Below are 26,057 nucleotides of genomic sequence, written 5' to 3'. Positions count from 1 at the left end.
TTGGCTGATCCCTGGGATGGAGGAATTGTCTTATGAGCAAAGGCTAAGCAGGTTGGCACTTTATTCACTGGAGATTAGAAGAATGAGAGATGACATAATTAAAACATATAACATTCATAAGGGGCTTGACAGGGTAAATGCTGAGAAGATGTTTCCCCTCATGGGAGCATAAAGGACCAGAGGACATTGTCTCAGAATAAAGGGACGCCAATTTAAAACTGAGATGAGGAGGAATTTCTTCTGTCAGAGGGTTGAGAGCCTTTGGAACTCCTTACCAGAGACAGCTGTGAGAGCAGAATCCTTGCATATATTTAAGGCTAAGACAAAGTCTTGATTATTAGGGGAATCGTGGGTTATGGAGAAACTTCAAGAAAGTGGATGTGAGACGTCTCGGATCAGCCACAATCCTATTGGATGATGAAGCCGGAATGAGTAGCCTATTCTTATTTCTTATGGTTGTCACAGTGCTGCTTATGGGAGCTTGCTATGCACATAATTGTTAGCTCATGTATCATTTATGTTCACCAAAAAAGCAAACAAGTGTTTGGTTTAATTTTACTTGTTGAGAGATGGCACCTCGACAATTCAGGATCAATATAGTATCTAGCCATCAGCCTGCAGGATACAATTAATGTCCTTGAGAAAGCATCAAAACTATTGATATATTGTGTGATTCTAACTCCCACAAAACCTTTTGTGTTATCATTGGGCTTGGGGAATCCTCAGGGCAGGGACCACTCCCCCTCTCTTGGCACCAATGTGTGTGTGTGTGCATGTATGTATAGGGAGCGTTTTATAAGGATGTTAGAGTTTTAAAATGTAGTGTTACAGGTCAACAGTTCATAGTTGTTTACCTGTAGCTATAGATATCCTTAAGTACAAACCCTAGTTCATACTTCCTGTTTAACCTGGGTGTAAATAACCGAGCTGCATTTGCAATTTTCCAATAAAGGGGCAATTCCTGAGCCTAGGGAAGAGTTTAAAAAACATGGCTATTTCCTTTAAAAACCAGATATAGAAATTAGATTAGATTACTTACAGTGTGGAAACAGGCCCTTCGGCCCAACAAGTCCACACCGACCCGCCGAAGCTTATACCACCCAGACCCATATCATCAGAGTTTCCAATTTGGCTAAAAATTACATTCAAATTACAGCTGCTTTGAGAAGTTTTTTTTTCAAAAGTTTCTACTCAAACCTAATTGCATATTGATGAGTTTAAAATCTGGACTGAACACCACAATTGGTCCATTTTAAATTACGATTACTTTTTCAAAAATGTTACTCAATAACATATGTATCTCTGACATATTTAAACACTACTTTAGTGCAGTTTAATAAATACAATTGAAGGAGTTCATCTTCAGAAAAGGTACGTTCTTTTCTAAATGTCAACTCATGAACAACCTGTTTATAAATCACTCAAAACGATTTTACAAATTACAGCATAAAATTGGATATTTATGTAGGATAGAGGAACTATTTTCTCAGTAAACTTAATAAAAAGTTTTGAAGTTTTTAAGAGGCATCAGCTGATGCCCTTGCACCCGAAAGAACTAGCTTAATATTTCAGACTCTTGAAAGAACCAAATAGTGGAAATTTGTAAAATAACTTGTGTGGTAGGTAAACAACAAGTGCTGGCAATCACAGCAAGTCAGCCAGCATCCATCGACAGAGTGCAAGCTAATGTTTTGAGCTGTGATGACTCTTCATCAGAGCTAAGGCTGGCTGCAAGGTCAATTTTATTTCACGCAGTGCACAGATTTGGGAAACTAAATTTGCTTCAGTAATTTGTGCTCGAAATTCTGGAAATATTTATGGAAGTTTTACTGATTTAAAACGTTTTGCACCAAAGAAAATGATGCAAGCTCTTTTTTCATGATTGAGATAATGATCCTATGTGATTTTCATTTGCCCTGATTTTGCTTTCTTACTTGCATTTAGGTATTCCCACCAAAAATTAGATTAGATTACTTACAGCGTGGAAACAGGCCCTTCGGCCCAACAAGTCCACACCAACCCTCTGAAGAGCAACCCACCCAGACCCATTCCTCTACATTTGCCCCCCTCACCTAACACTATGGGCAACTTAGCATGGCCAATTCACCTAATCTGCACATTTTTGGACTGTGGGGGGAAACCCACGCAGACACAGAGAGAATGTGCAAACTCCACACAGACAGTTGCAAATTAAACCTGGGTCTCTGGTGCTGTGAGGCAGCAGTGCTAACCACTGTGCCAGCGTGTTGTGTATGGATTGAAGTCACTCTTTACTGCATTATTTCCTATATACATGGCAAGTAAGTCCTGCTGTACTTTTGCTTTTCTGATGAGTGAAAGGCAAATGACAGTATAGATAGTAGACGGTCTAAGAGCAGGACAACTCGATGCTACAAGTTTTCTGTAATCACGAAGTATGATTAGACAATGCAAGAAAATGTGAACATATGATATATTTGGATAAGCATAATCATGTGTGGATAATACCATGATTGGATAATACAGTCATGTGTACGAACTTGGAATCCAAGTTAAGCGAACACTAATATGAGTCAGAAGTCACATGATACCAAGTTATAGTCCAACAGGTTTATTTGAAACTGCAAGCTTTCAGATTGTTACTCCTTCATCAAGTGAAGTGGAGGGAGGCTCACAGGCAGAGAGATAAATAATTGCAAGTTAATTCCAGTTAATAGTACAAATAGTGCAAGTGGAGTGTCAGCAGATCGAATACTAAGGTTTTGCAGACTTCATTAGTCTCTCTCATAGGTCATCCCTTCATTTGCTATTCAGCTATGGATGCTTTACTCACACCATCTGACACTTTTGATTACCTGTAGAGACTTGTTATTCAGCCTGTCAACACTCCACTCACACCACTTATACTATCTTTTGACACTCTTAATTACATGGAATTATCATGCAATTATCTATCCACTTATAAATTCCTTGCCTGTGCACTTCCCTCCACTTCACCTGACCAAGCAGCAGCACTCCGAAAGCTTGTGATTAAAATAAACCTGTTGGACTATAATCTGCTGTTGTTTGACTTCTGACTTTGTCCACCTCAGTCCCACCAACGCCTCCACATGACTAATGTGAGTGAGTGAATGTATACATTTTGACTGGAAGCTTGTTGTCTGCAAAATCAGTTTAAAATCTTTGTTCTTGCAAAGAAAGATTTGAGCTGAGTACAATTTTTCAATGTATTCCCTTGCATGCATGAATAAACTTTTAAATCAAAACAAACCTGATTCTCGTCAGCTTGAAGTCGAAATAAAGGGTTAAGAACGTGGAACATGGAACACTGAACAGTACAGCACGGGGCCTTCGGCTCTCGATGTTGTGTCAACACTTTCTCCTACTCTAAGATCAGACTAACCTACATACCCTTCAATTTACTATCATCCATGCGCCTATCCAAGAGTCGCTTAAATGTCCCTAATGCATCTGATCCTACTACCATCGCTGACAGTGCATTCCACACACCCAACACTCTCTGCGTAAAGAACTTACCTCTGACATCTCCACTAAATCTTCCTCCAATCACCTTAAAATTATACCCCTCATGATAGACTTTTACACCAACGGAAAAAGTCTCTAGCTATCCATTCTATTTATGCCTTTCATCATCTTGTACACATCTATCAAGTCACCTTTCACTCTTCTTCACTCCAATGAAAAAACCCTAGCTCCCTCAACCTTTCTTCATAAGACCTGTCCTCCAGTCTAGGTAGCATGCTGGTAAATCTCCTCTGCACCCTCTCTAAAGCTTCTACATCCTTCCTATAATGAGGCGACCAGAACTGAATACAATATTCCAAGTGTGGTCTAACCAGGGCTCTATAGAGCTGCAGCATAACCTCACAGTTCTTAATCTCAATCCCCCTGCCAATGAAAGCCAACACACCATACACCTTCTTACCAACCCTATCAACTTGGATGGCAATTTTGGACGTGATCTATGGCAAGGTCCCTCTGTTCCTCCACACTGCCAAGGGTCCTGCCTTTATACTTGTAAGCTGCATTCAAATTCGACCACCCAAACTGATAGACCTCATACTTTTCCGGGTTGAACTCCATCTGCCAGTTCTCAGCCCAACTCTGCATCCTGTCAATATCCCGTGGTAACCTCCAACAGCCCTCCACACTAACTACAACTCCACCAACCTTCGTGCCATTGGCAAACTTACCAACCACCCTCCCACTTCCTCAGCATCTTCTAAGCCATCGATCACTATGATCTTGAGGGACAAGGGCAGCAAACACATGGAAGCATTGCCACCTGCAAGTTCCCCTCCAAACTCCACACTCCAAACTGTTAAATTCAGCCTTTCATAAGATCTAGCTTAATACTGGAATGACACTGCCTAACTGAACTAAATGTCAGTATGTTTGTGTTGTTTGTGGAAAACGAACCGCTGGCCAACCCCAACATTAGAAGCTGATGAGTTAGAGATCCTTCATCTTTAACTTCTCTTTCTATCGAAACATGATTGGTGAAAATAAAGGCGGGTTTCACAGGGATCATGTAATGCTGCACTTTACCTGTCAAAAGATGAGTAAATGCAACAGGATGTGTGGTAATTATGCATTTATACATACACTTTACTCCCCAGCATCTCAAGAGAGGTCAGTAACAAGACCACAACATTTGTTATTCTCACTTAGTAGTTCCTTCTTCACGATGTGACAAACAAAGGCTTTATAGTATCAATCAGCGGCCATGAGTTGAATTGGAATATGAGCTCTTGAAGTAAAGCACAATAATGATTATGATTTTAGTTGAATCATCTATCATTAAACAAACAAGAGCTCTAGGAATGACTGATAGGTGAATTATATAACCTCATAGAATTGCCTCAGGAGGGACAAAATAAAAATGAACAGCAAACTTATTTAACCAGAGAGGAAGTAAATGAATACTAATAACTACCATCCTCTCTCATTTCTTTTCGCTGTATGGAGTCTCTTCACTTCAACGTCTGGTATCTTTTCAATAGTGAAAAAGTTTGGAGTTGTCTCCATGGTATTTTCAGGTTTCTGTGTGGCTGCACACATGGAGTTTTACAGACAAGTGTGTTAACGACTACAATTGGGAAATAATTATATTAGATCCCCTTCAGCCCACACTGACCCTCCAAAGAGTAACCCACCCAGACCCATTTCCCTCTGACTAATGTACCTAGCACTATGGGCAATTTAATATTCACCTGACCTGCACATCTTTGGGCTGTGGGAGGAGACCAGAGCACCCAGAGGAAACCCATGAGGAGAATGTGCAAACTCGAGAGACAGTCGCCTGAGGCTGGAATCAAACCTGGGACCCTGGTGCTGTGAGGCAGCAGTGCTAACCACTGGGCCACTGTGCCAGATAGGTGGGAAGGAAGATGGATATGTAGGACAGTTCAAGAGGGCGGTGCCGAGTTGGAAGGCTGGATCAGGGATGAGGCGGGAGGGTCCTGTATGCTGTTGTAACTCCCGACTGTGATCTCCAGCATCTGTAATCCTCACTTTATCCTATTAATCTGTCATGCCAACACCAGGGATATGTTGGACAAACACCCCAAGACCACTCTGTCCCTCTAGGTTTCCTCATGTCATTCACTGAGCATTGGCTTGTCATGTTACTACTTCATAACTACATCATCCTCAAACTTATTAGGGTTAAGTTCAATCTGCCATCACCCTAGGAATCAAAAGATACCAAATGAACAGCAAATGGCAACATGCACACATACTGATGGCAGAACATTTAAAAGGCAACTGGATGGTATATGAATAAGAAGGTTTCAGAGGGATATGGGCCAAGTGCTGGCAAATGAGACTAAATTAATTTAGGATATCTGGTCGGCATGGATGAGTTGGACAGAAGAGTCTGTTTCCGTGCTGTACACTACTATGACTGTAACTGCATGACTTTAGAGACAATATCCATATGCATGTACAAAGACTGATGAAAATGGAGCTAATGAGAATTGACAAACAGTTTGCGACCATGAATACGGTTAAGGGTATAGATGAAGAGGAATTTGTTAAGTGTGTACAAGATTGCCTTTGTGTGGAGTCGTGGAAAATGGGAGAAGATACTAAACGATTATTTTGCATCAGTATTTATTGTGGAAAAGGATACGGAAGATATAGAATGTAGGGAAATAGATGGTGACATCTTGCAAAATGTCCATATTACAGAAGAGGAAGTGCTGGATGTCTTGAAATGCATAAAGGTGGATAAATCCCCAGGACTGATCAGATGTACCCTAGAACTCTGTGGGAAGCTAGAGAAGTGATTGATGGGCCTCTTGCTGAGATATTTGTAACATCAATAGTCACAGGTGAGGTGCCGGACGACTGGAGGTTGGCTCACGTGGTGCCACTGTTTAAAAAGGGTGGTAAGGACAAGCCAGGGAACTATAGACCAATGAGCCTGATGTCTGTGGTGGGCAAGTTGTTGGAGGGAATCCTGAGTGACAGGATGTACATGTATTTGAAAAGGCAAGGACTGATTAGGGATAGTCAACATGGCTTTGTGTGTGGGAAATCATGTCTCACAAACTTGATTGAGTTTTTTGAAGAAGTAACAAAGAGGATTGATGAGGGCAGAGTGGTAGATGTGATCTATAGGACTTCAGTAAGATGTTTGACAAGGTTCCCCATGGGAGGCTGGTGAGCAAGGTTAGATCTTGTGGAATACAGGGGGAACTAGCCATTTGGATACAGAACTGGCTCAAAAGACAGGATGGTGGCGGTGGTGGTGGAGAGTTGTTTTTCAGACTGAAGGCCGGTGACCAGTGGAGTGCCAGAAGGATCGGTGCTGGGTCCTCTACTTTTTGTAACTTATATAAATGATTTTGATGCGGTTATAAGAGGTATGGTTAGTAAGTTTGCAGATGACACCAAAATTTGGAGGTGTGGTGGACAGCGAAGAAGATTACCTCATTTTACAACAGGATCTTGATCAGGTGGGCCAATGGGCTGAGAAGTGGAGTTTGATTCAGATAAATGCGAGGTCATAGAGATAATACAGCATGGAAACAGACCCCTCAGTCCAACCCATCCATGCCGACCAGGTATCCCAACCCAATCTAGTCCCACCTACCAGCACCAGGCCCCTGTCCCTCCAAACCCTTCCTAATCATATACTCATCCAAATGCCTCTTAAATGTTGCAATTGTACCAGCCTCCGCCACTTCCTCTGGCAGCTCATTCCATACACATACCACCCTCTGCGTGAAAAAGTTGCCCCTTAGGTTTCTTCTATGTCTTTCCCCTCTCACCCTAAACCTATGCCCTCGAGTTCTGGACTCCCTGACTCCAGGGAAAAGACCTTGCCTATTTACCCTATCCATGCCCCTCCTAATTTTGTAAAACTCTATAAGGTCACCTCTCAGCTTCCAACGCTCCAGGGAAAACAGCCCCAGCCTATTCAGCCTCTCTCTTTAGCTCAAATCCTCCAACCCTGGCAACATCCTTGTAAATCATTTCTGAACCCTTTCAAGTTTCACAACATCTTTCCGATAGGAAAGCAAATCTTAACAGGACTTATACACTTAATGGTAAGGTCCTAGGGGGTGTTGCTGAACAAAGAGACCTTGGAGTGCAGGTTCATAGCTCCTTAAAAGTTGAGTTGTAGGTAGATAGGATAGTGAAGAAGGCGTTTGGTATGCTCTCCTTTATTGGTCAGAGCATTGAGTACAGGAGTTAGGAGGTTATATTGCAGCTGTACAGGACATTGGTGAGGCCACTGTTGGAATATTATGTGCAATTCTGGTCTCCTTCCTATTGGAAAAATGTGAAACTTGAAAGGGTTCAGAAAAGCTTTACAAGGATGTTGCCAGGGTTGGAGGATTTGAGCTTTTGACCTTCAACTTGACTGAATGTGCCTCTGCATTTCATGTGGCAGCTGTTAACCACATTACTTGAAAAGCTTCCTATCCCATTCACCTTAGCGCTGACTGGGCTGAACAGGATAGGACACTCTTATCATTAATTATTCATCACCTTCCTTCTCTACATCACCCTCCACAACGTCCATTTAATTGTGCACAAGGACCTCACCATCTAATGCTGTTTGATGGATGATAGGACCAATGTCATGATATTGAATGGAATATAATTGATTGATGATGATAGCTTGACTTTTCAAGAAACCTCCTATCATAATCTTGCCTTTCTAAACAGATATATTGACAGCATAGCCGTTAGCAACAAATCACACCTTGGCCCGTTACCCAGACTCTTCACAAATTTGACATCTTATTTGATCTCTGCTTTCAACCCTGTAAACACAATATCGTTAAGACCCCAGCATCCTTCTCCATTAAATAATTCCTGTCTGCACCTTGCTTCAACTCAGCTATTACTAAAAACTTCATCCAGTTTTTGTTCCCTTGCCCTTGACTATTGGAGTGATGTCCCTGGCTGAACTCCCACCTTGCACCTCACATAAACCTGAGCTCATACAAACCTGTGCTGCTGGGACCCAAGCATTGCCTCAAAATTCAAATTCTTGTCCCTGTTTTCAAATCCTACCATGACCTCATCCAAACCTATCTCTGTAAATTTCTCCCATACTTCATCCCTCTGTCCCCTTGCTGCTCCACAAATTTGAAGCTCTTGCACATCCTTAATTTTCACCACTGTACAAACTGAGGCAGTATTGCAACAAACAGCCATCAAGCATGGTAAGCAGGAGTCACAGAATCCCTGCAGTGCAGAAAGAGGCCACTCAGATCATTGAGTCTGTTACCGACCCTCTGAAGAGCATCCCACCCAGACCCAGCCCCCATACCCCATCCTTGTAACTTGGACTACCATGGCTAATCCACCTAATCTGCACATCCCTGGATGTTACAAGCTAATTTACCACAGCCAATCTACCTCAGTCTTCGGGCTGAGAGAGGAAACTGGAGCACTAATAAGAAAACCATGCAGTTATGGGGAAAATGGGCAAACTCCACACAGATTGTGGCCCGAGGGTGGAATCAAGCCCGGATCGCTGGAACTGTGAGGCAGCAGTGTTAACCAGAGTGCAGTTGCCATTGTGTGGGCTGTGGGAAAGGAGACTAGACAGGAAGCCCTCTTGCTTTCATTCAACCTGGCCCACAGAATTTTCGCTGGTGAAGACAGCCTTCCAAGGTTCTCCACAGGGTCCACTGAGATGAGGGGGTATGGCTATGGTGGTGGGGTACAAGGCCCAGGAACATCTTGAAGGATGTTTAATAGAAAGTAGATTTGAGGATTCTTAGGCACTGAAAGGTAATATTGGAGGCACTTTAATGATGCTGGAGGTCAGTAAGGGAATTGGGATGGAGGTGGGCAGGAGAGGGTGTGGGGGCAGGGGAGCAGCTTCATAGAATAGCCACATTTTGGGGAGGTGCCACCTTGGTTTCACTGAACCCAGGAAGCTAATATCAGCATTTTCAAAAATCCTAGCAATTGAGGCTCAGATCTCTTGCTGGCATTTATCATTGAAATTCTTGAAAATCAGATAGTCGTTGAGATGGGCTCTGTGGATAGCTCAGCTAGGGACAGTCCCACTTTAGAGGTCTCAAGTGAGAAGGCAGACCCTTTGGCACAAAGTGGGGCCTTCCAACAGGAAAATCCCATTTCCTGGTATCCTGATCCCATTTCCTGGTATTCTGGTGATGGTAGTGGGATTACCACACAGCATTAATCTTGCCTCCAAATTCCTGTCTCTGATGGCAAAACCCAGCCTGGTGTGCCTCCATGTCATTTTTCTTCAGTAATACCTCCTGAGAAGCTGCTTTTCTGTGTGAAAGTTTCTATATAAATGCAATTTTCTTTATTCTTGACATGGTTGGTCTCACTGTCACTCATTGCCCATCGTCAATGCAACTTGAGTCACAGAGATTTACAGCTTGGATACAGGTCTTTTGGCCAACTTGTTCACACTGCCCAGTTCTCACAATTAATCTAGTCCCACGTTCCTGCATTTGGTCCATAACCCTCTATATACATCCCATCCACACACCTGTCCAAATGTTTCGAAATGTCAAAATTCTACTCTCCTCCGCCACTGCCTCTGGCAGCCTGTTCCAGACACTCACCACCCTCTGTGTGAAAAAATACCACCTATCCACCATTTTGTATCTCTCCCATATCACAAAGAAGTTAAAAGTCAACCCCACTGCTGCGGATCTAGGAACATAATGAGGTCAGACCTGTTAAGGATGGCAGATTTCCTTCCCGAAAGGACATTAGTGGATCAGATGGAGCTTTTCAAAGATAAGCAACAGTTGTTACATATTCGCCACTATTTGACCAGTTTTTCCTGTTTAATTCCAGATTTTATTGAATTTGTACTTCACTATGCGCCATGATGGGATTGTAATGCCCCCCCCCCCCCCCGAGCAATACACTTGGGTTCTACATTACTTGGAGAAAGTGAGGACTGCAGATGCTGGTGAGTCAGAATCAAAAAGTGTGGTGCTGGAAAATCACAGCCAATCAGGCAGCATCTGAGGAGCAAGGGAGTACGTTACTGATGAAGGGCTTATGCCCAAAACATTGACTCTCCTGCTCCTCGGATGCTGCCTGACTAGCTGTGCGTTTTCTGAATTACTTGCTCGAGTGACATTATGCTATGTCACTGTCTTCCCATTAACTTGTGATTGCTTTCGCGAGTCAGGTAAAGGATGAGCTGAAACTCCGTTAAGTGAATAATTACCACAACATGTCTTAACCTGCAATTTGTTAGAAGAGTGATATAAGCTTTGCTCTTTGGCAGCTTTGTGACTTCCGCCAAGCTAGAAAATCAGCAGATTAAGACCATTAAAGGCTAACCCTGCTGCTTTGATGGTCCTGCTGTATAATGCCTGGATGTCGTCGTTAAAACAGGCATGAGAGAAAAGTGGTTAGTAAACCCCAACTTAGTGAGTCAAGTAGGGGCAAAACTGTGGTAATACTGTAATGTTTTATTTTAATTCACCTGTGGGACATGGGCATCACTGCCTGGCCAGCATTTGATGCCCGCCCCTAGTTACCCTTGAGAAGGTGGCGGTGAGCTGCTTTCTTGAACTGCTGCAGTGCACCTGGTATAGGTTGACCCACAATGCCATTAGGGAGGAAATTCAAGGATTTTCATCTAATGACAATGAAAGAAGGGTGATATACTTCCAATGATAAGTGAGTGGCTTGGAGGGCAGCCCTTGCAGCTTGTGGTGTTCCCATGTATCTGCTGTCCTTGTCCTTTTAGATATAAGTGGTTGTGAGTTTGGAAGGTGCTGTATGAGCATCTTTACCAAATTTCTGTACCGCAACTTGTGCAAACAACACACCATGTGTCAATGGTGGCAGGAGTGGATGTGCGTGAGTTATGTTTGTAGATGGGATTTGTGGAGTCAGGAGGTATTCCGAGACTCTGACCTGCTCTTGTTGAGACTATGTTTATGTAGTGAGTCCAGTTGAGTTACATGTCAAAGGTAAGTCCCAGCACGTTGATAGTGTGGGATTCAGGATGGGAACACCACTGAATATCAAGGGGCCATGCTTAGATTGTCACTAACTGGAGATAGTAGTGTCTGGATAATGATGTGTGTGAATGTTACTTGTCACTGACAGCCCAAGCCTGGTTATTGTTCAGGTCTTGTTGCACTCTAACCAAAGGAAACAAATAATCCAACAAGTGTGCAGAACTATTCAAACAATGTAAAGGTTACAAAAAATTACAAATGTAGTACTAAAACTGACTAAAAGAACACTAACATTGGATATAAGGAAAAAGTAAATAAATTTTAGTTATCGTATCAGAAAAACATAACATGATGTATCAGCACTTTGGAGTTGCCAAAAATGTTCACCATTAGCTCCAGCAAATTCGACAATGCCTGTCCAATTATAGGCTTACTTCAAATATTTTCACACACATCCCTTCATAAAACTGTCTATCCTAACAAGATATACTGAAGAAGTTTTAGAGGACATTGCTATGTATAGAACATTTAAATTGGTTGGAATCATGTGAGATAAGCATAATTATAGCTCAGCAGGATGGAGAAAATTTGTATACTTACTGAAAATCACACAGCTCAGACATCCTTATCAACATTAACCCTTTCCTTCTTTACTTTGAGGAACACCACGTTTGTCATTGAATCACCTGTCCATTATTAGATTAGATTACTTTACAGTGTGGAAACAGGCCCTTCGGCCCAACAAGTCCACACCGACCCGCCGAAGCGCAAACCACCCATACCCCTACATTTACCCCTTACCTAACACTACGAACAATTTAGCATGGCCAATTTACTTGACCTGCACATCTTTGGACTGTGGGAGGAAACCAGAGCACCCGGAGGAAACCCACACAGACACGGGGAGAATGTGCAAACTCCACACAGTCAGTCGTCTGAGGCGGGAATTGAACCCGGGTCTCTGGCGCTGTGAGGCAGCAGTGCTAACCACTGTGCCACCGTGCCGCCCTCAAAGCCAGCTTCCAAAGGCCAAAGATGAAAACATTCTGAATACTTACATGATTTGTCATAGACAATCCAATATACAAAGATATATTTTAATGTAAAACTGAGCATTATGAAATATATAAAGTGGTTATAAGAGAAAGATAACATACTGGAACACTAAGTAGGTCAGATAGCATCAGTGGAGAAACATTTTAGGTTAATGAGCCATTCTGAATATTGTAAAAATGCTAGGTTGTTAATAAGTTTGTCCAATTGAGCTGGTCGGCCATCAGGATTATTGAAATGGAAATAGGCCATTCAGCCCACTGGACCTACCTCATTACCTCATCATTCAATATGATCATGGCTGGTCAGGTATTTCAATGCCTTTTATCTAGCCACCTCCATATCTCTTTATACTATTGAAGATCAGAAATCTATCAATCTCTATCTTAAAAATACTCAGTGACTGAGCTTCCACTGCCCTTTGGGGTAGAGAATTCCAAGGATTCACAACCATCTGCATTAACAAAAATCTCCTCAGTTTGGATCTAAGCAGCACCTCCCGTATTTTCCAATGGTGCCTACTGGTTCTAGACTTTTGAACCAGGGAAACATTTTATGTGCATCTATGCTTTTAAGCACCTTGTAAATTATAATGGAATCACTTCTCATTCCTCAAGATTCTGGAGAATATCAGGCCAGTTTTCCCAGTTTCTCTTCATAGGACAGTCCTGCCATCCTTTCTGAAGAAGTGCCATACCTCAAACATTGACTTCTCCATCTCCTGATGCTGCCTGGCTTGCTATGTTCTTCTAGCCTCCTGCTTATCCTTTAACAAGTCTGGTGAACCTTTTGTTGTATTCTCTCTATGGCAAAGATCCCATTCCTGATGCAAGGAAACAAAAACTGTATCCCACAATCCTCCAGGTGCAGACTAACCAAACTCCTGTATAACTGAAGCAAAACTTCACAACTTCTGTACCCAACTCCTCTTGCACTAAAGACTAACAATTCGTTGAATCATCCTAACAGCTTGATGCACCTGCATGTTAGCCTTCAGTGACTTTTTGACAAGGGCACCTAAGAATCTAGATTTCTTTGTACACTTATACTTTTCAACTTTTTTGCCATTTAAAGAAATACTCTGCACATCTGTTTCTTCTCCCAAGGTGGATAACCTCAAAGTTTTCCACATTATATTCCAATAACCAGGTTCTTGCCCTACACCCTCTAGGCCTGTCCAAGTCTTCCTGAAGCCAGTTTACATCTTTCTCATACCACACATTCTCACTTAAATTTGTATCATCGGCAAATTTGGAAATAGTGCTCCCTCTAAATCATTGGAGCAGGGCCCAAGCAATGGCCCTTGTGCTACCCTACTAGTTACAACACGCCAATGGTCTGTTTATTTCTCATCAAGAAAACTGAGAATGCTGGAGAAACACAGCAGCTATGGTGGCATCTATTGAGAGCAAACTGAGTTAATGATTTATGTCGGTCACCCTTCATCAGAACCCTTACTTCTCAACAGAACCAGCCTTATTCTTGCTGTGTGTTTCCTGTCTGCTAGCCAATCATTAATCCAAATGATTACATTACTTCCTGTTCCACTTGCTTACATTTTTCTTGCCAGTTTCCTGTGGGAACTTTACCAAAAGCTTTTGAAAATCCTAGCTATACTATATCCATCAGCTCTCCTTTAAGAATTTGGTCAATATCATTGTTGAGAAACTCCAACAAGGTCGTCAAACATCATTTCCTATTTGCAAAACCATACTGACCCTGCCCAACCAGATTGTTATGACCCCAGTGTCCATTGATTCCATCCTTTCTATAGATTCTAGCTTTAACCCTACTACTGATGTAAGGCTAACTGATCTGTAGTTCGATAATCTCTCTCTCGTTGCCTTCTTAAATTATAAGGTGATGTTTGTTACCATCCAATCTGCAGGAATCATTGCAGAATCTGTAGAATTTTGGGTGATAATCACCAAGACATACATTTTTTCTACAGCCACTACCTTCAACACTCTTGGATGAAGACCATTAGGTCCTTGGGATTTATTAACTTACAGCACCATTAGTTTCTCCACTACCATTTTCTTACTAATAGAACATAGAACATAGAAAAATACAGCGCAGTACAGGACCTTTGGCCCTCAATGTTGCGCAGATCCAAGCCCACCTAACCTACACTAGCCCACTATCCTCCATATGCCTATCCAATGCCTGTTTAAATGCCCATAAAGAGGGAGAGTCCACCACTGCTACTGGCAGGGCATTCAATGAACTCACGACTCGCTGAGTAAAGAACCTACCCCTAACATCTGTCCTACCACATCCTTCCTATAGTATGGTGACCAAAACTACACACAATACTCCAGATGCGGCCGCACCAGAGTCTTATACAACTACAAATGTTGATTTCCTACAACTCATTATTCTCGTGAACCAGTTGAATCTGTAATTCCAGGAGATTTCTAATCCTGTCCTCGGTGAAAACAAACATAGCAATCATTTACTTTCTCTGCCATTTCTCTACTCACCATTACTTATTCTCCTGACTATGACTGCAATGGACCCATACTCACTTTAACCAAATGTTTTTCTTAAAAATACTGATATAATCTTTAATGGTCTTTTGCTTTTTTTGGCAAGATTTCATTCATGTCAAAGAGTGTGGTGCTGGAAAAGCACAGCCGGTCAGTTAGCATCCGAGGAGCAAGAGAATCGATGTTTCAAGCATGCGCTCTTCATCAGGAATGAGGCTTTTGGCCCAAGGGTGTTGAGAGATAAATGGGAGAGAGGTGGGGCTGGGGGAAGGTAGCTGGGAATGCGATAGGTAGATGAAGGTTATAGGTCAGAGAAGATGGATTGATTAGATTCCCTACAGTATGGAAACTGGCCCAACAAGTCCACACCAAACCTCTGAAGAGTAACCCACCCAGACCCATTCCCCTATATTTACCCCAATTAATGCACCTAACCTACACATCCCTGAACACTATGGACAATTTAGCATGGCCAATTCACCTAGCCTGCACATATTTGAATAGTGGGAGGAAATCTGAGCACCCAGAGGAAACCCACACAGAAAGGAGGCAGGAATCGAGCGCAGGTCCCTGGAACTGTGAGGCAGCTATGCTAACCACTGAGCCACCGTGCCAAATAGGTGGGAAGGAAGATAGATAGGTAGGACAGTTCAAGAGGGCAGTACCAAATTGGAAGATTGGATCTGGGATGAGGTGGGGGGAGAGAAAATTAGGAAACTGGTGAAATTCACATTGATCCTATGTGGTTGGATGGTGCCAAGGCAGAAGATGAGGCGTTCTTCTTCCAGTCGCCAGGTGGTTAGAACTGGGTGGTGGAGGAGGCCCAGGACTTGCATGCCCTTGGCAGATTGGGGGTGGGGGAATTGTGGGGACAAGGAGTTAAAGTGTTATATTCTATTCTACCTTTGCTTGTTAGTGTTTGGTCCTCCACTAGACCATATGAAACAGGATAAAAACGGGGTAAAAACAATGACTGCAGATGCTGGAAACCAGATTCTGGATTAGTGGTGCTGGAAGAGCACAGCAATTCAGGCAGCATCCGAGGACAGGCAAAATAGCATATGAAACAGGAGTAGGTTGCTCCATTATTAAACAGGATCATTGCTCATCCAACATTTCTCATGTCTATTTTTCTACCCTTTCTCCATAACCCCTGATTCGCCAACTGATCAAGAACCTATCTACCTCAGCCTTAAAATTCATAAGGAGTCTCCTCCCACAGATGTCTGTGCAAGGAATTCCAAAGACAGATTCCCCACTGAGAGAAGAAATTCCTCTTCATTTCAGTCTTAAATTGGTGCCCTTTTATTTTAAGACTGCCCTCAGGTCCCAAGCTCTCCCATGTGATAAAACATCCTCTCAACATTTACTCTGTCATGTCCCATAAGAATCCAATACATTTCAAATACGATCGCCTCTCATTCTTCTAAATTCCAAAGATTAGAACATATGAACAAAGGAAAAGGTGTAGGCTTTTCAGCCCCTCAAGCCTGTACTACCATTCAGTGAAATCATGGCTGATCTGTGGCCGATCTCCATATACTTGCCTTTGACTCATATTCCTTAATTTCAGAATGAACAATTGCTCTAGCATCAATTGGAGTAACCTACGCTCAGTCGACAATCCCTCTATAGCAGTGATTATCCGATGAAACCTTCTCTGAGAAACCTCCAATTAAATAATACCTTTTCTTAAATAAAGGGATCAAAATGTCTCTCAGTACTCCAGATATGGTCTCAATGGCACCTTGTATAGTAATACTATTCTAACATTCCAACTCTCTTGAAATAGCAGCCAACATTCCATTAGCCTTCTTGATTATGTCCCATGTCAGAGTCTTACTTGGCTGTATTCTAAAAAACTTCACCATGCTCAGATATAATGCTATTTCTGGTAAGTTTATAAGTCTTTTCATTTAATTACACACAGTCCTGAGCTTCCTTTGTTTTTCACTGTTGAATTGAATTGAATTGAATGTATTGAACTGAATTGAATTGAATTTATTGTCACGTGTACCGAGGCACAGTGAAAAGCTTTGTCTTGTGAGCAGTACAGGCAGATCACAGAGTTAAACAGCATAGATAAGTAAATAATAGGTAAACAGCAGCAAAACCAAAAACAGAGATACAGGCGAATGTTAACAGTTTGTGAGTCCATTCAGTATTCTAACAACAGTCGGGTAGAAACTGTTATGAAACCAGCTGGTGTGTGTGTTCAGGCTTCTGTGCCTTCTCCCCGATGGTAGAGGTTGTAGAAAAACATTGCCAGGGTGGGATGGATCTTTGAGAATGCTGGCGGCCTTTCCCTGACAGCGGGCCGAGTAGATGGATTCTATCGATGGGAGGTTGGCCTTTGTGATTGTCCAGGTCGAGTTCACCACTCTCTGTAGCCGTCTCTGATCTTGAATGGTACAGTTGCCATACCAGGAAGTGATACATCCAGATAGAATGCTCTCAATGGCGCACCTATAAAAGTTGACAAGGGTATTTGCCATCTTGCCAAATTTCCTCTGCTGCCTGAGGAAGAAGAGACGTTGTTGGGCCTTTGTAACCTGTGCGTCCACATGAAGAGTCCAAGAAAGCTTGTTGTGGATGACCACTCCCAGGAGTTTGACACTCTACACTCGTTCCACCTCTGTGCTGTTAATGTGTTGGGGAGCATGAGTAACATCCCACCGAAAGTCAATAATGAGAGACCTTTTTGAGTTTTTGCACCTTGAAGGAACATACAGCTGCTACAACTCATGTAATAGCTGTTTAAAGAAAAACTATCCATTAAAATGTATGGTCATACCTTTCAATGTATTTTCCCAGTCCACCTCACAAGGTTTGTTCCTTATTCCTTTATTCAAGTTTAATTCTCTTACTTGGAATACTCTCACTTTCAAATATGATGTAAAATGTTATCATATTGTGATAAAAATCCCTCAAAGTTCTTTCACATTGAGATTACTAAATAGTTCTTATTCATGACATAATCCTAGAAGTAAATATTAGAATTAGAATTCAATATATTGTCATGCGTACTCAAGTACTGGGGTACATGAGTACAATGAAAAGTACACAATGTCACTAGTCCCAGCGTCAGCTTGGATACACACACCTAGGTTCAAAATCTTAGGTACAAAGTAGAAATGTAAAGAAACAAAGTTAAAAGTTAAACATGACAGTCCTATGTAGTTTTGAGTAAAAATATTAATATGTGCTGGCAGAAACAAAGCAGCAAGACTTTGAATTGGGTCATTAGAATTCTGCTCAAAAGAACAATCCCTAGCACACACCAGAAACTCATCCTCCACAGTTTTAGTGTTCACTTGGTTTAGCCAGTCTATATACAGATTGAAGTCATCCACGATAACTGTGCTTTGCTACATGTGCCTCTCCTGATCACTATCATGCCTCAAATTGCCACTGTGACCAGTAAATAACACCAACCAATTTCTCTTTCCCTTATTGTTTCTTAGTTCAACCTATGCAAGTTCCATTTATTCTTTTGATTTGATCTCATCCTTATTATTGGCGTAACTTCACCTTTTTTTTTTCTTGACTGTCCTTCCTAAACATCAAACATCCATGATTATTTAATTTCCTGTTCTAGCACTGTGGAGCCACATTTCTGCATTAGCAATCCATGTATTTCTATTTGTATCTTTATTATGTCTACCTTGTTGAATGCAACATGCATTCAGGTAGAATTCCAATATCTTTTTATTATCATTCCATTTTCAAGGCATACCCGATGCTTGACTTTGTTTCTCATGTCTTCGAGACTTTTTATGACTTGCTGTTACCAACGGTACCATCTTTGAATTTGGGCTTCCCCTCAGGTTCCCATACCCCTGACAACTCAGCCAATATCACTTAGCAAGTTTCCCTGTGACGATATTGAAATAACTTGACAGAGGTTGGTATCCCATCACCAAGTCATCCTTGATTTACATGTGGGGAGTCCTTGACACTGATCCAGCTCCCTCAGAGCCAGCTCTCAGAGTGAACAGGATGTCTGACATTCCTGTTCTAATCAGTTTCTCCGATTGGACCAGATTAATTGCCCCAATCAGTGAACTCAGATTCGATGAGTCCACCTGGCTGTTCTCATTACAACCACTACAGATATCAGTCACAGTCCCATTAATTCGCAACACATTCAGGTTTGTACAGGTTCCTCCTCCCCTAGTACCATTCCAAGTTCCTCATGAATCTGATTGTATCTGTCTATACCAATTTGCCAGCTGGAAATACAATCAATCAATCCATCTGTTTTAGTAGGACAAAAAAAGGTTAAGAAAAACATTTTTTTGCAATTAATGTACTAGAGATCCATGTTGAGATTTTAAAAGATGAGTTGGACCAGCTTTTATCATTTTCAAGTTTTACTGGTTTATCCTTCTGACATTCAATAAATAGATGGACAAATGTTAAAAAGGAACACAGTGAACACAAATATATTGAGTCCAAAACTCATGAATTTGGGATAAATTAATCTTTGCTGTTCCTGCATTCGAGGTAGGAATTTGTGAAAATGGGATGCTAAGCAATAATAATAATGAAAAATTCCACCACAGCAGTTGAGTCAATCTACATCATTCTCACACAATCAACAACATTACAGAATAACCAACCGTCAACACAATTTTAACAGAATTGTTAAACAATTCTCATATATGAATCTGAATATACATCTTCACAAACAAAACATTTCTTCCTTGGGCTATATCCAGACTGTGTACCAAAATCAGTTGAAAATCCATGCATAGGTTTTGTTTACAAACTACCAGGGAGTGGAGAGGGAGACGCAACCTCCTTAACCTTCAAAGGCAGATGTAATTGTTCATTGTGATAGCATCTATTGTTTCTGTTGAGTTGGTTTCCTCGATTCTACCAACCATTATACAAGGCAGTGTTCCTTGACCTCACTTCTGAAAAGCATTTAAAACTCTTTCCCCCAGACTCTCCCATAAACAGAAATGCCACTAATCTTATCAATGCTTTGTAAAATCCTGAAAATCTCAATCAAATTATCCCATAGCCTTTTATATTCCAAAGGATACAAGCCTCAAGCATTACGTGATCACAGCTTTGTACTTAAGTCCAAATAAAACCGAGTAGAATCCAGTTCTGTATCCTTTCAATATTACATCTATGTCACTCCTCTGATCGCCTATTCAGTTTACATCAGATTATCTGTATTTTACATATACAGAATAATTATAAGAAAACCACATGAAAACAAATGACCTTGAGCAAACCATCATCATGAATTCAACTCCATAAATTCCATTTCAGTGTAATTCCACACAATGTCGACCTCGCACTTACCAGGTGTGTTTAAAAGGCGTGACTTTCTGCAATGGTAAGACACTTCCTGCTCGCAGTAGTCCATGTTGTTAATCATGGCTTGTAATTGTTCCGAGTTAGCTGTGTAACTCAAATGCACGAGATGAGGCTTGCCAGAATTGGAGGCTTGGACCTTGGTTAGCTCTGTGTTGTTGTGCTGCGTCACTGTCCATGTCTTGTCTTCTGTTAAAAAGAGTAAAAAATGACATCTAAACAAAACACAAAGCAACAGCATTAACCTCCCTAATCAAAAACTATACAGACAATAACTTCAAGAGCTCATTGAAGCTGCAGTTAGGGCTTTGACACAGGAAGCTCCCTCCATCTCTTCCATACCATGATATATTCAAAGACCGGTGTCAATAAACACGTTTAATAAATAATTAGCATGCTTGCAGACAAAAATATTTTGTTTTGTGTAATATTTGAGTCCTAGATTCTCGGATGAGCTCACCAATTTTCAATAAGCAGAGTTCACAATGTATAGTGGTGTGAAAATCGAGATGAATGGTTATTTGGGGATTTGAATTTATTCTTAGGAATTTATCTCTTTCACTCTGAATTCATCCTTTCAACATGTGAAGAATTATTTCTGTGTTCAGTTTTACAACCAGATCCAATGCAATTTTCCCTTTCAGCTTGGACAGAGTGGTGCTATTCATCCGAGATGGTCACTGAAGAATTATCGAATAAATGGAGATGTAAGAGATAAATGTTCTTTGTGACATGATTAATTGGTCTCCATTCAAAGCAATTGTAGTTTTATGCCCTAAATTATAAAGAGGACAAAAAGAGTTAACTAGGTTTCTAAAAAGAACAGAGAAACAAGAGCTGTCCATTCAGCCTCGGGCATTTGATCTACCATATCATTAGATCATGACTGATCTGTATCATAGTCCCAGTTATTTGGTTTTGTCCTGTAACACATGATGCCCTTGACTAAAAACAATCGATCATTCCTCGTCTTGAAATTCACAAATAATCGACAGTCTCAATTGTTCTTTTAGGACAAGAGTTTCAAAATTCCACTACCTTTCCTCTGAAGAATGTTTTTTTTATTCACTCACAGGACATGGTGTCACTGGCTGGCCAGCATTTATTACCAAACCCCCACTTGCCCTCAAGAAGGTGGCGGTGAGCTGCTTTCACGAACCACTGCAGTCTGTAAGTAGACCCACAATGAAGTTAGGGAGGGAATTCCATGATTTTGTTCCATTGACACTGAAGGAACTGCAATATATTTCCAAGTCCAGATGGTAAGTGGATTGGAGGGGACCTTGCGGGTGCTAGTGTTCCCAAATATCTGCTGGAAGTGCTTGTGGTTTTGGAAGCTGTTGATAGAGATCTTTGGTGAATTTCGACAGTACTTTTTGTAATTATTACAAACTGCTGCTACTGGGTGTTGGTGGTGGAGGGAGTGCATGTTTATGGATATGGTGCCAGTCAAGTTGGTTGCTTTGACATGAATGGCTTCAAGCTACTTGAGCAGAGTTGTACTCTGTCGAACAGTGTGGTGCTGGAAAAGCACAGCCAGCCAGGCAGCATCCGAGGGGCAGGAGTATCAACATTTCAGGCAGAAGCCCTTCATCAGGAATGAGGCTTGTGGGCCAAGGGGGGGCTGAAAGATAAATAAGAGGGGGGTGAGGCTAGGGGGGAGGCTATTGGGAATGGGATAGGTAGATGAAGATGGGGTTGAAAGTGATAGGTTGGAGAGGATCCTTGTAAGGGGAGGAGGAGAACTTCTTCAAGGTAGGCATCCTGGAAGAGTACTCTTTTGAGCAAGTGGGGAGTGTTCCATCATATTCCTGACGTTTAACTGTTGGGCAGACTTTGGGGAATCAGGAAGTAAGTTACTTGGTGCAGTACTCGGTGCTTCTGACGTGCTCTTGTAGCCATTGTGTTTATGTGGTGAGTCCAGTTGAGTTTCTTGTCAATGATAACCCCCCAGGATATTGATATTGAGGGATTCCATGATGGTAGCAGCATTGAATAGAAGTGGTCAGATTGCCTTTTATTGGAGATGGCATCTGTGTGGCACGAATATTATTTGCCACTTGACAGCCTAAACCTGCATATTGTCCAGACCTTGTTGCATTTGCACATGGACTGCTTCAGTATCTGAGGAGTTGCAAATGCTCCTAAACATTGTACAATCATCAGCAAACATCCCCACTTCTGACCTTATGATGAAGGTAAGATGATTGATATCATTATGAAGGAACTGAAGAAGGTTCAGCCGAGGAGACTAACCTGAGGAACTCCTGCAGAGAAGCGCTGAAGTTGGATTGATTAACCTCCAGCTACCCAAAACATCTTCCTATGTGCCAGCAGTTTTCCCCAATACCCATTAATTCCAGTTTTGCTCAGGCTTGATGTCACACTCAGTCATGTGTGGCCTTGATGTCAGGTGCTGGCAGTCTCTCCTCACCTCCAGAATTCAGCTCGACGGTTCATGTATGCAGCAAGGTTGCAATGAGGTCAGGAGCCTGATAGCTCTGGCAGAACCCAAACTGGGCACCAGTGAGCAATGTTTCCTTACATCACTTCGAAATGATCCAGTTCTAATATTGAGGTAATGTATCCTTGTTAACTCCCCATCCCATGTCCCACCTCACCAGAGGAAATAGCTTCTCTCAATCTATTGGGGAAAACATGCTGGAAATCATGGCCTATTATTCCTGAAATCATCACAAAAGTTGTAGATTTTAAAATAAGTGTATAAAATTCCCCAAGTTACCTGATTTTCAAGCAGAGTTAATGAAAAACATGGTCGAGGTATTTATCCACAACAAGAATTACTATTTATTACAAGCAAGCAAACTCTACTTACTGGTCAACAATTATAAAACATGCAAAACTACTGATAAAGCAATAATTGTCGGAAAGTTCCCTCTTTTACATACACAAACACACACACATATGCGCGCACACACACACAAACAAATAGGAGAAATGAGAATTCTGAGAACAGAAAATCTGGGAACACAGTTCACTGGGCCCTCTTCATAGACTCCCTACAGTGTGGAAGCAGGCCATTCAGCCCAATGAGTCCACACCGTCCCTGTGAAGAGCATCCCACCTTGACTCAACACGCTCCACTTATCCCATCTGCATCACTCCACATTTCCCATGGCTAACCCACCTAGTCTGCACATCTTTGGACACTTCAGGGAAATTTACCATGACCAGTCCACCTAACCTGCACACCTTCGGAGTGTGGGAGGAAATCAGAACACTGGAGGAGACCCATGCAGACACAGGGAGAATGTGCAAACTCCACACAGTCAGCCGAGGCTGGAATCAAACCTGAAAAAGGTAGGACTTGAATCCAGACTTCCTGGCTCAGAGGCAGGGATACTACCACTGCATCCCAAAAACTTTATTGTGTTTGTCAATGTTTTTATTTAATGTGAAGAATGGAATAGGTGGTGGTGATCAACTGACTGAGCACAAAAATCACAGAGAGATCCTGTCGCTCTGGAGGGCAGAAAGAGATGGAAGACTGTGAAGTCAAAGAACAAAGAAAATTTACAACCCAGGAACGGGCCCTTCGGCCCTCCAAGCCTGAACCGATCCAACCCTACTGTCGAAACCTATCACCCACTTCCTAAGCATCTGTATCCCTCTGCTTCCCACCTACTCATGTATCTGTCCAGTAACATCTCAAATGAATCTACCGTGCCTGCCTCTACCACGTCTTCTGGCAATGCATTCCAGACACCCACCACCCTCTGTGTAAAGAACTTGCCACGAGTATCCCCCTTAAATTTTCCACCTTTCACCTTGAAAGCATGACCTCTCGTTATTGAATCCTTCACCCTGGGAAAAAGCTTGTCTCTGTCCACCCTGTCTATACCCTTTATGATTTTGTAAACCTCAATCAGGTCCCCCCTCAATCTCCTTTTTTATAATGAAAACAAACCTAATCTACTCAACCTCTCTTCATAGCTAGCACCTTCCATACCAGACAACATCCTCATAAACCTCTGCACTCTCTCCAAAGCATCCACATCTTTTTGGTAATGTGGTGACCAGAACTGTGCACAGTATTCTAAATGCGGCCAAACCAATGTCTTGTACAATTTTAACATGACTTGCCAGCTCTTATACTCAATACCCCGTCCAATGAAGGCAAGCCTTCTTAAAAATCACACAACACCAGGTTTAATTGGAAGCATACTAGCTTTTGGAGCGATGCTCCTTCATCAGGTGATTGCAATCCATATATGCCTTCTTAACCACTTTATCCACCTGTGCAGCAACCTTCAGGGTACAATGGACCTGCACTCTCTGCCCATCAACTTTTCCCAAGGCTCTTCCGTTCATTGTATAATTCGCTCTAGAATTAGTCTGGCCTAAATGCATTACCTCACATTTGTCTGGATTGAAATCCATATGCCACTTTTCCATCCAACCCTCCAGTCTATCTATATCCTCCTGTATCCTTTGACAGTCCCTTATGATTTCTGCTACTCCACCAATCTTTGTGTCATCTGCAAACTTGCTGATCATACCAACAGTGCCCTCTTCCAGATCATTTATGTATATCACAAACAACAGTGGACCTAACACTGATCCCTGTGGAACACCACTGGTCACCTTTCTCCCATTTGAAGAAACTCCCTTCAACTACTACTGTCTGTCTCCTGCTGCTCAACTGGTTCTTTATCCACCTACCTAGAACATCCTGCACACCATGTGACTTCACTTTCTCCATTAGTCTACCATGGGAACCTGATCAAACACCTTACTAAAGTCCATGTATATGACATCAACAGCCCTTCCTTCATCTATCAACTTGGTCACTTCCTCAAAGAACTCTATTAAATTGGTAAGGCACAAAACCATGTTGCCTAACACTGATAAGCCCATTCTTTTCTAAATATAAATACAGCCTATCCCTCAGTACCCTCTCCAGCAACTTTCCCACCACTGAAGTCAGGCTCACTGCTTTATAGTTCCCAGGAATATCCCAGGGGGACAACATGAGCAACCTTCCAGTCCTCTGGCACCTCACCTATATTTAAGATATCTGTCAGGGCCCCAGCTACTTTCTCTCTCACCTTCCTCAGCAACCTGGGATACATCCCATCGGTCCTGGGGATTTGTCCACCTTAATAACCTCTAGCCTATCCAACACATCTTCTCCATACTAATCAAACATCTATCTCTTATCTCAAGATTCATCATGTTCCTCTCCTTAGTGAACACTGATGCAAAGTAATCATTCAGAATCTCACCCATTCTCTCAGGTTCGACACACAACCTTCCTTCATTATCCTTTAGTGGATCAACCCTTTCTCTAGTTACCCGCTTGCTTCTTATTCTGCTTAATTCTGCTCACTAAAGCTGTTTCATGACCACTTTTAGCCCGCTTGATTCCTCATTTAAGACTTGTCCTACTCAAAGTTTGTGAGAAGATTTGAAGCTCGGGTGCTTGTTGTTGTGGTTCTGTTCGCCGAGCTGGGAATTTGTGTTGCAGACGTTTCATCCCCTATCTAGGTGACAGCCTCTGTGCTTGGGAGCCTCCTGTGAAGCGCTTCTGTGATCTTTCCTCCGGCATTTATAGTGCTTTGAATCTGCCACTTCCGGTTGTCAGTTCCAGCTGTCCGTTGCAGTGGTCGGTATATTGGGTCCAGGTCGATGTGCTTATTGATTGAATCTGTGGATGAGTGCCATGCCTCTAGGAATTCCCTGGCTGTTCTCTGTTTGGCTTGTCCTATAAAAGTAGTGTTGTCCCAGT

The 26,057-nt window shown here is 42.1% G+C and overlaps 1 protein-coding gene across 3 annotated transcripts in view; it reads right to left on the bottom strand.

Moving 5' to 3' along the window:
* LOC122551780 (contactin-associated protein-like 5) overlaps positions 1-26,057 on the bottom strand; it is a 1,278,965-nt gene that overhangs the window by 411,084 nt on the left and 841,824 nt on the right. For all 3 annotated transcript variants that reach the window (XM_043694245.1, XM_043694243.1, XM_043694244.1), the window contains one exon: positions 20,297-20,497. In XM_043694245.1, coding sequence (XP_043550180.1) covers positions 20,297-20,497 — 201 coding nt within the window. The remainder of the gene's footprint in view (positions 1-20,296; positions 20,498-26,057) is intronic.

This window comes from Chiloscyllium plagiosum, chromosome 7 (genome assembly GCF_004010195.1).
Source record: "Chiloscyllium plagiosum isolate BGI_BamShark_2017 chromosome 7, ASM401019v2, whole genome shotgun sequence".
Lineage (NCBI taxonomy): Eukaryota > Metazoa > Chordata > Chondrichthyes > Orectolobiformes > Hemiscylliidae > Chiloscyllium > Chiloscyllium plagiosum.
This window is presented reverse-complemented; position numbering and strand designations above follow the sequence as displayed.